General features: G+C 46.3%; 1 protein-coding gene across 1 annotated transcript in view; it reads left to right on the forward strand.

Annotated features, from left to right (window-relative positions):
* The window catches only part of LOC121578623 (exocyst complex component 6), a 110329-nt gene that overhangs the window by 20634 nt on the left and 73559 nt on the right, over positions 1–16136 (forward strand). The window contains 3 exon segments of the mRNA XM_045217964.1: positions 1781–1985; positions 2480–2623; positions 4441–4509. Coding sequence (XP_045073899.1) covers positions 1781–1985; positions 2480–2623; positions 4441–4509 — 418 coding nt within the window.

The raw sequence follows: 16136 nt of genomic DNA on the forward strand, positions 1-16136 counted from the left end.
ACTCCAGACTAGAGAGAGGTGTCTGTCTTCCAGGTACTCCAGACTAGAGAGAGGTGTCTGTCTTCCAGGTACTCCAGACTAGAGAGAGGTGTCTGTCTTTCAGATACTCCAGACTAGAGAGAGGTGTCTGTCTTCCAGGTACTCCAGACTAGAGAGAGGTGTCTGTCTTTCAGATACTCCAGACTAGAGAGAGGTGTCTGTCTTTCAGATACTCCAGACTAGAGAGAGGTGTCTGTCTTTCAGGTACTCTAGACTAGAGAGAGGTGTCTGTCTTCGGGTACTCCAGACTAGAGAGAGGTGTCTGTCTTTCAGATACTCCAGACTAGAGAGAGGTGTCTGTCTTTCAGATACTCCAGACTAGAGAGAGGTGTCTGTCTTCCAGGTACTCCAGACTAGAGAGAGGTGTCTGTCTTTCAGATACTCCAGACTAGAGAGAGGTGTCTGTCTTTCAGGTACTCTAGACTAGAGAGAGGTGTCTGTCTTCCAGGTACTCCAGACTAGAGAGAGGTGTCTGTCTTTCAGATACTCCAGACTAGAGAGAGGTGTCTGTCTTTCAGATACTCCAGACTAGAGAGAGGTGTCTGTCTTCCAGGTACTCCAGACTAGAGAGAGGTGTCTGTCTTCCAGGTACTCCAGTCTAGAGAGAGGTGTCTGTCTTCCAGGTACTCCAGACTAGAGAGAGGTGTCTGTCTTCCAGGTACTCCAGACTAGAGAGGTGTCTGTCTTCCAGGTACTCCAGACTAGAGAGAGGTGTCGGTCTTCCAGGTACTCCAGACTAGAGAGAGGTGTCTGTCTTCCAGGTACTCCAGACTAGAGAGAGGTGTCTGTCTTCCAGGTACTCCAGACTAGAGAGAGGTGTCTGTCTTTCCAGGTACTCCAGACTAGAGAGAGGTGTCTGTCTTCCAGGTACTCCAGACTAGAGAGAGGTGTCTGTCTTCCAGGTACTCCAGACTAGAGAGAGGTGTCTGTCTTCCAGGTACTCCAGACTAGAGAGAGGTGTCTGTCTTCCAGGTACTCCAGACTAGAGAGAGGTGTCTGTCTTCCAGGTACTCCAGACTAGAGAGAGGTGTCTGTCTTCCAGGTACTCCAGGCTAGAGAGAGGTGTCTGTCTTCCAGGTACACCAGACTAGAGAGAGGTGTCGTGTCTTCCAGGTACTCCAGACTAGAGAGAGGTGTCTGTCTTCCAGGTACTCCAGACTAGAGAGAGGTGTCTGTCTTCCAGGTACTCCAGACTAGAGAGAGGTGTCTGTCTTCCAGGTACTCCAGACTAGAGAGAGGTGTCTGTCTTCCAGGTACTCCAGACTAGAGAGAGGTGTCTGTCTTCCAGGTACTCCAGACTAGAGAGAGGTGTCGTGTCTTCCAGGTACTCCAGACTAGAGAGAGGTGTCTGTCTTCCAGGTACTCCAGACTAGAGAGGTGTCTGTCTTCCAGGTACTCCAGTCTAGAGAGAGGTGTCTGTCTTCCAGGTACTCCAGACTAGAGAGAGGTGTCTGTCTTCCAGGTACTCCAGACTAGAGAGAGGTGTCTGTCTTCCAGGTACTCCAGACTAGAGAGAGGTGTCTGTCTTCCAGGTACACCATACTAGAGAGAGGTGTCTGTCTTCCAGGTACTCCAGACTAGAGAGAGGTGTCTGTCTTCCAGGTACTCCAGACTAGAGAGAGGTGTCTGTCTTCCAGGTACTCCAGACTAGAGAGAGGTGTTGTGTCTTCCAGGTACTCCAGACTAGAGAGAGGTGTCTGTCTTCCAGGTACTCCAGACTAGAGAGGTGTCTGTCTTCCAGGTACTATGCTGCGTTGAAGACCATGGAGCAGCTGGAGAAGGTCTCCATCCCCCGGGTCGGCCGCTACCGCTTCTGTCAGATCATGGCCGAGAACCTGCCCAAGCTCAGAGAGGACATTAAGGACATCTCCATGTCCGACCTCAAGGACTTCCTGGAGAGCATCAGGAAACACTCGGACAGGATCGGAGAGACCGCCATGAAACAGGTATGAGACTGTTGTTATTGTATAGAAACAGGCAGCAATGAGACGGGTATGAGACGGGTGGATGGAGGGAGGGAGGGGTGGAGGGAGGGATGGAGGGATGGAGGGAGGGATGGAGGGGGAGGGAGGGAGGGGTGGAGGGATGGAGGGAGGGATGGAGGGAGGGAGGGGTGGAGGGAGGGAAGGAGGGAGGGAGGGAGGGAGGGAGGGGTGGAGGGAGGGAGGGAGGGGTGGAGGGATGGAGGGAGGGAGGGAGGGAGGGAGGGGTGCTCTTGGTGTGATGTGTTGATATGAACTGCTTACTGTGCTCTTTTATTCTTTTATTCTGGGGGGGTGGGGGAGCTTCCCCTGGAGCTTCCCCTGGAGCTTTGTAGCACTAAGATCATCATAAATCTATTGGAGAAAATGGACCAAAGATGTCTGATCTTGTGCTAGGAAGCTTTGGAAGCGTCCTGTGAGCAGGAGAGAGGTGTGACTGTGTTGTGCTCACCGCCCAGGTACAGCAGCACAGGACCTTTAACAGTGTGGTTCAGAAGCAGGACAGTGGGATGGGCTTCACCAAGCCAGGCTCCTCCCTGAACGGCCAGACGCCAACGCAGAACAACGGCCTCGCCGCGGAGGAGGACCAATCAGAGGAGGAGGTGAGAGAGGATTCTTCACAAAGGAACTTTTCCTACTCTTTGGTCATTTATTAAAACAACACGTATATTGACGTTATCCACACTTAATGTAAACGCACCCTGTAAATGATTTGGAAGAAGAGCCAAAGTGATCATGAAACTCTTGAAATGAGTGAATGACACAGAGTCCTGACTGTGGTTCACTAACGTAACGTGGTTTAACCTCCTGATTCCTGACTGTGGTTCACTAACGTAACGTGGTTTAACCTCCTGATTCCTGACTGTGGTTCACTAACGTAACGTGGTTTAACCTCCTGATTCCTGACTGGTTCACTAACGTAACGTGGTTTAACCTCCTGATTCCTGACTGTGATTCACTAACGTAACGTGGTTTAACCTCCTGATTCCTGACTGTGATTCACTAACGTAACGTGGTTTAACCTCCTGATTCCTGACTGTGATTCACTAACGTAACGTGGTTTAACCTCCTGATTCCTGACTGGTTCACTAACGTAACATGGTTTAACCTCCTGATTCCTGACTGTGGTTCACTAACATAACGTGGTTTAACCTCCTGATTCCTGACTGTGATTCACTAACATAACGTGGTTTAACCTCCTGATTCCTGACTGTGATTCACTAACGTAACGTGGTTTAACCTCCTGATTCCTGACTGGTTCACTAACATAACGTGGTTTAACCTCCTGATTCCTGACTGTGATTCACTAACATAACGTGGTTTAACCTCCTGAGTCCTGACTGTGATTCACTAACATAACGTGGTTTAACCTCCTGATTCCTGACTGGTTCACTAACGTAACGTGGTTTAACCTCCTGATTCCTGACTGTGGTTCACTAACGTAACGTGGTTTAACCTCCTGATTCCTGACTGTGGTTCACTAACGTAACATGGTTTAACCTCCTGATTCCTGACTGTGGTTCACTAACGTAACGTGGTTTAACCTCCTGATTCCTGACTGTGGTTCACTAACGTAACGTGGTTTAACCTCCTGATTCCTGACTGGTTCACTAACGTAACATGGTTTAACCTCCTGATTCCTGACTGTGGTTCACTAACGTAACGTGGTTTAACCTCCTGATTCCTGACTGTGATTCACTAACGTAACGTGGTTTAACCTCCTGATTCCTGACTGTGGTTCACTAACGTAACGTGGTTTAACCTCCTGATTCCTGACTGGTTCACTAACGTAACGTGGTTTAACCTCCTGATTCCTGACTGGTTCACTAACGTAACGTGGTTTAACCTCCTGATTCCTGACTGGTTCACTAACGTAACGTGGTTTAACCTCCTGATTCCTGACTGTGGTTCACTAACGTAGCGTGGTTTAACCTCCTGAGTCCTGACTGTGATTCACTAACGTAACATGGTTTAACCTCCTGATTCCTGACTGTGATTCACTAACGTAACATGGTTTAACCTCCTGATTCCTGACTGTGGTTCACTAACGTAACGTGGTTTAACCTCCTGATTCCTGACTGGTTCACTAACGTAACGTGGTTTAACCTCCTGATTCCTGACTGTGGTTCACTAACGTAACGTGGTTTAACCTCCTGATTCCTGACTGTGATTCACTAACGTAACGTGGTTTAACCTCCTGATTCCTGACTGGTTCACTAACGTAACATGGTTTAACCTCCTGATTCCTGACTGTGGTTCACTAACGTAACATGGTTTAACCTCCTGATTCCTGACTGTGGTTCACTAACGTAACGTGGTTTAACCTCCTGATTCCTGACTGTGGTTCACTAACGTAACGTGGTTTAACCTCCTGATTCCTGACTGTGGTTCACTAACGTAACGTGGTTTAACCTCCCAGGTGTTAACAGCCCAGGACCTGGTGGACTTCTCTCCTGTTTACAGATGTCTCCACATCTACACCGTTCTGGTATGTACACTATTTTATTTATTTATTTATTGTTTCTTATTGTTCCATCCAAATGGCACCCTATTCCCTATATAGTGCACAACCTTTGACCAGGACCCATAACAGGTCCATATAACACACTGCTGTTAGAATCTTAATGTCGCAAACAGAACTGGAGTTGGAAGCAGTTTTAGGAGGGCACGTCATATTATGAATGGTTTCCCCCGTTGCCCCTCCTTCTCCTGACAGTAGGGCCTGCTCCCCTCCTCCTCCTGACAGTAGGGCCTGCTCCCGCTCCTTCTCCTGACAGTAGGGCCTGCTCCCCTCCTCCTCCTGACAGTAGGGCCTGCTCCCCTCCTTCTCCTGACAGTAGGGCCTGCTCCCTCCTCCTCCTGACAGTAGGGCCTGCTCCCCTCCTTCTCCTGACAGTAGGGCCTGCTCCCCTCCTCCTCCTGCAGTAGGGCCTCTCCTTCTCCTGACAGTAGGGCCTGCTCCTCCTTCTCCTGACAGTAGGGCCTGCTCCCTCCTTCTCCTGACAGTAGGGCCTGCTCCCCTCCTTCTCCTGACAGTAGGGCCTGCTCCGCTCCTTCTCCTGACAGTAGGGCCTGCTCCCTCCTTCTCCTGACAGTAGGGCCTGCTCCGCTCCTTCTCCTGACAGTAGGGCCTGCTCCCCTCCTTCTCCTGACAGTAGGGCCTGCTCCCCTCCTCCTCCTGACAGTAGGGCCTGCTCCCCCTCCTCCTGACAGTAGGGCCTGCCCCTCCTTCTCCTGACAGTAGGGCCTGCTCCGCTCCTTCTCCTGACAGTAGGGCCTGCTCCCCTCCTCCTCCTGACAGTAGGGCCTGCTCCCTCCTTCTCCTGACAGTAGGGCCTGCTCCGCTCCTTCTCCTGACAGTAGGGCCTGCTCCCTCCTCCTCCTGACAGTAGGGCCTGCTCCCCTCCTTCTCCTGACAGTAGGGCCTGCTTCCCTCCTTCTCCTGACAGTAGGGCCTGCTCCCCTCCTCCTCCTGACAGTAGGGCCTGCTCCGCTCCTCCTCCTGACAGTAGGGCCTGCTCCGCTCCTTCTCCTGACAGTAGGGCCTGCTCCGCTCCTCCTCCTGACAGTAGGGCCTGCTCCGCTCCTTCTCCTGACAGTAGGGCCTGCTCTGCTCCTTCTCCTGACAGTAGGGCCTGCTCCGCTCCTTCTCCTGACAGTAGGGCCTGCTCCGCTCCTTCTCCTGACAGTAGGGCCTGCTCCGCTCCTCCTCCTGACAGTAGGGCCTGCTCCCCTCCTTCTCCTGACAGTAGGGCCTGCTCCCCTCCTTCTCCTGACAGTAGGGCCTGCTCCCCTCCTTCTCCTGACAGTGGGCCCCTTCCCTGACAGTAGGGCCTGCTCCCCTCCTTCTCCTGACAGTAGGGCCTGCTCCCTCCTTCTCCTGACAGTAGGGCCTGCTCCCCTCCTTCTCCTGACAGTAGGGCCTGCTCCCCTCCTTCTCCTGACAGTAGGGCCTGCTCCGCTCCTTCTCCTGACAGTAGGGCCTAATCCGCTCCTTCTCCTGACAGTAGGGCCTGCTTCCCTCCTTCTCCTGACAGTAGGGCCTGCTCCCCTCCTTCTCCTGACAGTAGGGCCTGCTCCCCTCCTTCTCCTGACAGTAGGGCCTGCTCCCCTCCTTCTCCTGACAGTAGGGCCTGCTCCCCTCCTCCTCCTGACAGTAGGGCCTGCTCCGCTCCTCCTCCTGACAGTAGGGCCTGCTCCGCTCCTCCTCCTGACAGTAGGGCCTGCTCCCCTCCTTCTCCTGACAGTAGGGCCTGCTCCGCTCCTTCTCCTGACAGTAGGGCCTGCTCCGCTCCTCCTCCTGACAGTAGGGCCTGCTCCTTCTCCTGACAGTAGGGCCTGCTCCGCTCCTCCTCCTGACAGTAGGGCCTGCTCCGCTCCTTCTCCTGACAGTAGGGCCTGCTCCGCTCCTCCTCCTGACAGTAGGGCCTGCTCCGCTCCTTCTCCTGACAGTAGGGCCTGCTCCGCTCCTTCTCCTGACAGTAGGGCCTGCTCCCCTCCTTCTCCTGACAGTAGGGCCTGCTCCGCTCCTCCTCCTGACAGTAGGGCCTGCTCCCCTCCTCCTCCTGACAGTAGGGCCTGCTCCGCTCCTCCTCCTGACAGTAGGGCCTGCTCCGCTCCTCCTCCTGACAGTAGGGCCTGCTCCGTTCCTCCTCCTGACAGTAGGGCCTGCTCCGCTCCTTCTCCTGACAGTAGGGCCTGCTCCGCTCCTTCTCCTGACAGTAGGGCCTGCTCCCCTCCTCCTCCTGACAGTAGGGCCTGCTCCGCTCCTTCTCCTGACAGTAGGGCCTGCTCCCCTCCTCCTCCTGACAGTAGGGCCTGCTCCGCTCCTCCTCCTGACAGTAGGGCCTGCTCCCCTCCTTCTCCTGACAGTAGGGCCTGCTCCCCTCCTCCTCCTGACAGTAGGGCCTGCTCCGCTCCTTCTCCTGACAGTAGGGCCTGCTCCCCTCCTTCTCCCTACAGTGGAAGGTGCCGTGCCCAGTTGATAATGACCTCGAAAACTGAACCTAAACTATACCGAAACTATACTGAACAAAAAATAAACGCAACAATTTCTAAGATTTCGCTGAGTTACAGTTCATATAAACAACTCAGTCAATTGAAATAAAGTCATTAGGCCCTAATCTATGGATTTCACATGACTGGGCAGGGGCCCACCCACTGGGGAGCCAGGCCCAGCCCCTGGGCAGGGGCCCACCCACTGGGGAGCCAGGCCCAGCCAATCAGAATGATATTTCCCCACAAAAGGGCTTTATTACAGACAGAACTGACGCTGGAGGTGGCTTATGGTAGAGAAAGATACATTAAATTCTCTGGCAACAGCTTTGGTGGACATTCCTGCAGTCAGCATGCCAATTGCACGCTCCCTCAAAATGTTAGACATCTGTGGCATTGCGTTGTGTGACAAAACTGCACATTTTAGTGGCCTTTTATTGTCCACAGCACAAGGTGCACCTGTGTAATGAACATGCTGTTTAATCAGCTTCTTGATATGCCACACCTGTCAGGTGGATGGATTATCTTGGCAAAGGAGAAATGCTCACTATCAGGGATGTAAACACATTTGTGCACATCATTTGAGAGAAATAAGCTTTGTGCATATGGAACATTTCTGTGATCTTTTATTTCAGCTCATGAAACATGGGACCAACACTTTACATGTTGCGTTTATATTTTTGTTCAGTGTAATGTCACACATATAACCGCTGAAATAAATGAAATAAAGTGTGAAGGGGGAGAATGGATGAGTTGATGAACGAGGGAATTGTAACCTCAAAATGGTACCCTATACCAGTCCAGTAAATCCAAGCAGTCTTATCAGTACTCTGGCCTAATTGGAGTACACAGTGAGAGCGTGTGTCATTTCCAATGGTGAGAAGACCAAGACCAATGGATGCACAGGCTGCGTTAGCGTTGCTACAAAATCTCAATGAAAACCACTCCGATAGTGGGGAAGAAATGAATCCTCTCTGATGAGTAATCTTCTGTTTCTGAGCCTCAGCCTGAACCTGAACAGTATGCCAATAATGGACTATGTTTGACTGTCATATCAACACTTACAGTATGCCAATAATGGACTATGTTTGACTGTCATATCAACACTTACAGTATGCCAATAATGGACTATGTTTGACTGTCATATCAACACTTACAGTATGCCAATAATGGACTATGTTTGACTGTCATATCGACACTTACAGTATGCCAATAATGGACTATGTTTGACTGTCATATCGACACTTACAGTATGCCAATAATGGACTATGTTTGACTGTCATATCAACACTTACAGTATGCCAATAATGGACTATGTTTGACTGTCATATCAACACTTACAGTATGCCAATAATGGACTATGTTTGACTGTCATATCGACACTTACAGTATGCCAATAATGGACTATGTTTGACTGTCATATCAACACTTACAGTATGCCAATAATGGACTATGTTTGACTGTCATATCGACACTTACAGTATGCCAATAATGGACTATGTTTGACTGTCATATCGACACTTACAGTATGCCAATAATGGACTATGTTTGACTGTCATATCAACACTTACAGTATGCCAATAATGGACTATGTTTGACTGTCATATCGAAACACTTACAGTATGCCAATAATGGACTATGTTTGACTGTCATATCAACACTTACAGTATGCCAATAATGGACTATGTTTGACTGTCATATCGACACTTACAGTATGCCAATAATGGACTATGTTTGACTGTCATATCGACACTTACAGTATGCCAATAATGGACTATGTTTGACTGTCATATCGACACTTACAGTATGCCAATAATGGACTATGTTTGACTGTCATATCGACACTTACAGTATGCCAATAATGGACTATGTTTGACTGTCATATCAACACTTACAGTATGCCAATAATGGACTATGTTTGACTGTCATATCGACACTTACAGTATGCCAATAATGGACTATGTTTGACTGTCATATCAACACTTACAGTATGCCAATAATGGACTATGTTTGACTGTCATATCGACACTTACAGTATGCCAATAATGGACTATGTTTGACTGTCATATCAACACTTACAGTATGCCAATAATGGACTATGTTTGACTGTCATATCGACACTTACAGTATGCCAATAATGGACTATGTTTGACTGTCATATCGACACTTACAGTATGCCAATAATGGACTATGTTTGACTGTCATATCAACACTTACAGTATGCCAATAATGGACTATGTTTGACTGTCATATCGACACTTACAGTATGCCAATAATGGACTATGTTTGACTGTCATATCAACACTTACAGTATGCCAATAATGGACTATGTTTGACTGTCATATCGACACTTACAGTATGCCAATAATGGACTATGTTTGACTGTCATATCAACACTTACAGTATGCCAATAATGGACTATGTTTGACTGTCGTATCAACACTTACAGTATGCCAATAATGGACTATGTTTGACTGTCATATCGACACTTACAGTATGCCAATAATGGACTATGTTTGACTGTCATATCAACACTTACAGTATGCCAATAATGGACTATGTTTGACTGTCATATCAACACTTACAGTATGCCAATAATGGACTATGTTTGACTGTCATATCGACACTTACAGTATGCCAATAATGGACTATGTTTGACTGTCATATCAACACTTACAGTATGCCAATAATGGACTAGGTTTGACTGTCGTATCAACACTTACAGTATGCCAATAATGGACTATGTTTGACTGTCATATCAACACTTACAGTATGCCAATAATGGACTATGTTTGACTGTCATATCGACACTTACAGTATGCCAATAATGGACTATGTTTGACTGTCGTATCAACACTTACAGTATGCCAATAATGGACTATGTTTGACTGTCATATCGAGCACTTACAGTATGCCAATAATGGACTATGTTTGACTGTCATATCGACACTTACAGTATGCCAATAATGGACTATGTTTGACTGTCATATCGACACTTACAGTATGCCAATAATGGACTATGTTTGACTGTCATATCGACACTTACAGTATGCCAATAATGGACTATGTTTGACTGTCATATCGACACTTACAGTATGCCAATAATGGACTATGTTTGACTGTCATATCAACACTTACAGTATGCCAATAATGGACTATGTTTGACTGTCATATCAACACTTACAGTATGCCAATAATGGACTGTTTGACTGTCATATCGACACTTACAGTATGCCAATAATGGACTATGTTTGACTGTCATATCAACACTTACAGTATGCCAATAATGGACTATGTTTGACTGTCATATCAACACTTACAGTGTGCCAATAATGGACTATGTTTGACTGTCATATCAACACTTACAGTATGCCAATAATGGACTATGTTTGACTGTCGTATCAACACTTACAGTATGCCAATAATGGACTATGTTTGACTGTCATATCAACACTTACAGTATGCCAATAATGGACTATGTTTGACTGTCATATCAACACTTACAGTATGCCAATAATGGACTATGTTTGACTGTCGTATCAACACTTACAGTATGCCAATAATGGACTATGTTTGACTGTCATATCAACACTTACAGTATGCCAATAATGGACTATGTTTGACTGTCGTATCGACACTTACAGTATGCCAATAATGGACTATGTTTGACTGTCGTATCAACACTTACAGTATGCCAATAATGGACTATGTTTGACTGTCATATCGACACTTACAGTATGCCAATAATGGACTATGTTTGACTGTCATATCAACACTTACAGTATGCCAATAATGGACTATGTTTGACTGTCATATCGACACTTACAGTATGCCAATAATGGACTATGTTTGACTGTCATATCAACACTTACAGTATGCCAATAATGGACTATGTTTGACTGTCATATCAACACTTACAGTGTGCCAATAATGGACTATGTTTGACTGTCATATCGACACTTACAGTATGCCAATAATGGACTATGTTTGACTGTCATATCAACACTTACAGTATGCCAATAATGGACTATGTTTGACTGTCATATCGACACTTACAGTATGCCAATAATGGACTATGTTTGACTGTCATATCGACACTTACAGTATGCCAATAATGGACTATGTTTGACTGTCATATCAACACTTACAGTATGCCAATAATGGACTATGTTTGACTGTCGTATCAACACTTACAGTATGCCAATAATGGACTATGTTTGACTGTCATATCGACACTTACAGTATGCCAATAATGGACTATGTTTGACTGTCATATCAACACTTACAGTATGCCAATAATGGACTATGTTTGACTGTCATATCGACACTTACAGTATGCCAATAATGGACTATGTTTGACTGTCATATCGACACTTACAGTATGCCAATAATGGACTATGTTTGACTGTCATATCAACACTTACAGTGTGCTCATTATAATGCCATTATTGCTTTGGTGCAGATTTTCACTATTTATCAAGGCCACTTGGTGCTTATAATGATGTCATAGCTACTGATGTTTTCATCATCTGACCCTGCGTCTTGCTGCGTCTTGCTGCGTCTTGCCGCGTCTTGCCGCGTCTTGCTGCGTCTTGCCGCGTCTTGCCGCGTCTTGCTGGTTGGTGTATATATACAGTACCAGTCAAAAGTTTAGACACACCTGCTCATTCAAGGGTTTTTCTTTATTTGTACTATTTTCTACATTGTAGAATAATAGTGAAGACATCAAAACTATGAAATAACACATATGGAAACATGTAGTAACCAAAAAAGTGTTAAACAAATCAAAATATATTTTATATTTGTGATTCTTCAAAGTAGCCAACCGTCACTGTTAGTACAGGTGTTAGTACAGGGGTTAGTACAGGGGTTAGTACAGGTGTTAGTACAGGTGTTAGTACAGGTGTTAGTACAGGGGTTAGTACAGGTGTTAGTACAGGTGTTAGTACAGGGGTTAGTACAGGGGTTAGTACAGGGGTTAGTACAGGTGTTAGTACAGGTGTTAGTACAGGGTTAGTACAGGTGTTAGTACAGGTGTTAGTACAGGTGTTAGTACAGGGGTTAGTACAGGGGTTAGTACAGGGGTTAGTACAGGGGTTAGTACAGGTGTTAGTACAGGTGTTAGTACAGGGGTTAGTACAGGTGTTAGTATAGGTGTTAGTACAGGTGTTAGTATAGGTGTTAGTACAGGTGTTAGTACAGGTGTTAGTACAGGTGTTAGTACAGGGGTTAGTACAGGTGTTAGTACGGTGTTAGTACGGTGTTAGTACAGGTGTTAGTACAGGTGTTAGTACAGGTGTTAGTACAGGTGTTAGTACAGGTGTTAGTACAGGGGTTAGTACAGGGGTTAGTACAGGTGTTAGTACAGGTGTTAGTACAGGGTTAGTACAGGTGTTAGTACAGGTGTTAGTACAGGGTTAGTACAGGTGTTAGTACAGGGGTTAGTACAGGGGTTAGTACAGGGGTTAGTACAGGGGTTAGTACAGGGGTTAGTACAGGGGTTAGTACAGGTGTTAGTACAGGGTTAGTACAGGTGTTAGTACAGGGGTTAGTACAGGTGTTAGTACAGGTGTTAGTACAGGTGTTAGTACAGGTGTTAGTACAGGGGTTAGTACAGGGGTTAGTACAGGGGTTAGTACAGGTGTTAGTACAGGTGTTAGTACAGGTGTTAGTACAGGTGTTAGTACAGGGGTTAGTACAGGGGTTAGTACAGGGGTTAGTACAGGGGTTAGTACAGGTGTTAGTACAGGGGTTAGTACAGGGGTTAGTACAGGTGTTAGTACAGGTGTTAGTACAGGGGTTAGTACAGGGTTAGTACAGGGGTTAGTACAGGTGTTAGTACAGGGTTAGTACAGGTGTTAGTACAGGGGTTAGTACAGGTGTTAGTACAGGGGTTAGTACAGGTGTTAGTACAGGGGTTAGTACAGGGGTTAGTACAGGTGTTAGTAGAGGCGTTAGTACAGGTGTTAGTACAGGTGTTAGTCATTGGCGGTGTCATAAATGGCATCCTATTCCCTATGTAGTGTCCCGGTCTAAAGTAGTGCACTACATGGTGAATATGGTACCATTTGGGGCACAGACACTATGTTTGATTCCATAGTAGAGATTCCAGTGGACCTCTCTACGGTTTTCAACAGTGTTTCCTTCAAGTGGTTCAACCACAGCAGCAACAGGCTATTGAACTCCCAACGACGGCTGTGTTAGCCTGAGTAACCATGGGACCTGCTGGGTTTTGATTGGCACGCCAGCACTGTTATTTCCTGCTTTAATCCAAATGAAAACTATTGTTGGGGTGGGAGCGGAGCTCTTAGGCTTTTGCTTTAGGCCTAACGTATCTCATCTCTCTGTGTGAACTAATGGTGTGGCCTTAAACACTGAGTTCGTCCCAAATGGCACCCTATTCCCTATAGTAATCCCAGTATGGGCCCGTGTGAAAAGTAGTGCACTATATGGTGAATAGGGTGTCATTAGTGAGGCTTTGAATGGGATTGACCGAGCAGTAACCTCCTGCAGCAGCTTCCCTGAGCTCTGCAAACTAACTGCTGATCATTCACTGGGAGGCGCTTTCCTCTGGAAATCAGCCCTAATGAGAGCACAGGGACTTCTGACTGAGGGGCCGGAGACACACACAGGGAGAGACAGAGACAGACAAGGAGGGAGGGAGGGAGGGAGAGAGGGGGAGGGAGAGGGGGAGGGAGGGAGAGGGAGGCACACAGAGAGAGAGAGAGACACACACGCAGAGAGAGAGAGAGAGAGAGAGAGAGACACGCACAAAGAGAGAGAGAGAGAGACACGCTCACACAGAGAGAGAGAGCGAGACACGCACATGGAGGGAGAGAGCATTTCTGAGGTCAAAGGGTGAAACGTTGTCCTCCATGTTCTCCTCTCGTTCAATGGAAGTTTTAACAACTTTCAAATGGGGAAAACACCTTGCAAACACTAAATGTGAAACCTAACAATGTACACAGAGGTATTTATTATGGATCCCCATTAGTTCCTGCCAAGGCAGCAGCTACTCTTCCTGGGGTCTGTCAAAATTAAGGCAGTTATTCTATTTTAAAAACATTACAATACATTCATAACAGATTTCACAACACACTAAGTGTGTGCCCTGTTATCATGTGTGTGTATGCATGTGCCTATGTTTGTGTTGCTTCACAGTCCCCACTGTTCCATAAGGTCTATTTTTATCTGTCCTTTAAATCTGATTCTACTGCTTGCATCAGTTACCTGCTGTGGAATAGAGTTCCCTGTAGTCATGGCTCTATGTAGTACTGTGCGCCTCCCATAGTCTGTTCTGGACTTGGGGACTGTGAAGAGACCTCTGGTGGCATGTCTTGTGGGGTATGCATGGGTTTCCAAGCTGTGTGATAGTCGTTTAAACAGACAGCTCAGTGCATTCAACATGTCAATACCTCTCACAAATACAAGTAGTGATGAACTCAATCTCTACTCCACTTTGAGCCACTTAACTTTCTCAATTTCCACATTATTCATTACAAGATTTAGTTGAGGTTTAGGGTTTAGTGAATGATTTGTCCCAAATACAATGCTTTTAGTTTTTGAAATATTTAGGACTAATTTATTCCTTGCCACCCATTCTGAAACTAACTGCAGCTCTTTGTTATGTGTTGCAGTCATTTCAGTCGCTGTAGTAGCTGACGTGTATAGTGTTGAGTCATCCGCATACATAGACACACTGGCTTTACTCAAAGCCAGCGGCATGTCGTTAGTAAAGATGGAAAAAAGCAAGGGGCCTAGACAGCTGCCTTGGGGGAATTCTGATTCTACCTGGATTATGTTGCGAGAGGCTTTCCATTACAGAACACCCTCTGTGTTCTGTTAGACAGGTAACTCTTTATCCACAATATAGCAGGGGGTGTAAAGCCATAACACATACGTTTTTCCAGCAGCAGACTATGATCGATAATGTCAGAAGCTGCACTGAAGTCTTAACAAAACAGCCCCCACAATCTTTTTATCATCAATTTCTCTCAGCCAATCATCAGTCATTTGTGTAAGCGCTGTGCTTGTTTAATGTCATTCCCTATAAGCATGCTGGAAGTCTGTCAATTTGTTTACTGTAAAATAGCATTGTATCTGGTCAAACAATTTTTTTACAAAACTTTACTAAGGGTTGGTAACAGGCTCATTTATTTGAGCCAGTAAGGGGCTTCATTCTTAGGTAGCGGAATGACTTTTAGCTTCCCTCCAGGCCTGGAGCGCACACACTTTCTAGTAGGCTTAGATTGATGATATGGCCAATAGAGTGGGCAATATCGTCCGTTATTATCCACAGTTATTTTCCATCCAAGTTGTCAGACCCCGGTGGCTTGTCATTGTTGATAGACAACAATACATTCCACCTCTTCCCACACTCCACTTTACGAATTCAAAATTACAACTCTCAGACTTATTTGCCATTCCTTTTTGTCTCAACCCTCTCAACCATACAATTGTTAAATTCCTCATCAATCCCACGATGGGAGTTGAACAGTTTTTACAGTCATTTTATTAATGGGTGCATGCTTATTAGTAACTGGGATAAGCAATTTCATAAATGTCTCAAGTGCAGCGTCTGGTTGCTCCTCATTACACACCACAGACCAACAAATATTCTTCACATCAACAACATAGGAATCACAAGCAAAACGTATTGTATGACCTCTTATACGACATATTAGGCCCAACCTTTGGAACTTTGGTTTTCCTAGATATGGCTACTATATTGTGATCACTACATCCGATGGATCTGGATACTGCTTTTCAAGCACATTTCTGCAGCGTTAGTAAAGATGTGATCAATACATGTTGATGATTTCATTCCTGTGCTGTTTTTAACTACCCTGGTAGGTTGACTGATAACCTGAACCAGGTTGCAGGCACTGGTTACAGTTTGAAGCTTTCTTGAGTGGGCAGCGATGAAAGCCAGTCAACATTTAAATCACCCAGAAAATATACCGCTCGTTGATATCACATACATTATCAAGCATTTCACACATGTTACCCAGATATTGACTGTTAGCACTTGGTGGTCTATAGAGCAGCTTCCCACCAGAATGGGCTTTAGGTGAGGCAGATGAACCTGTAGCCATATTACTTCAACAGTATTTAACATGA

This window comes from Coregonus clupeaformis, unplaced genomic scaffold (genome assembly GCF_020615455.1).
Source record: "Coregonus clupeaformis isolate EN_2021a unplaced genomic scaffold, ASM2061545v1 scaf1293, whole genome shotgun sequence".
NCBI classification, from domain to species: Eukaryota; Metazoa; Chordata; class Actinopteri; order Salmoniformes; family Salmonidae; genus Coregonus; species Coregonus clupeaformis.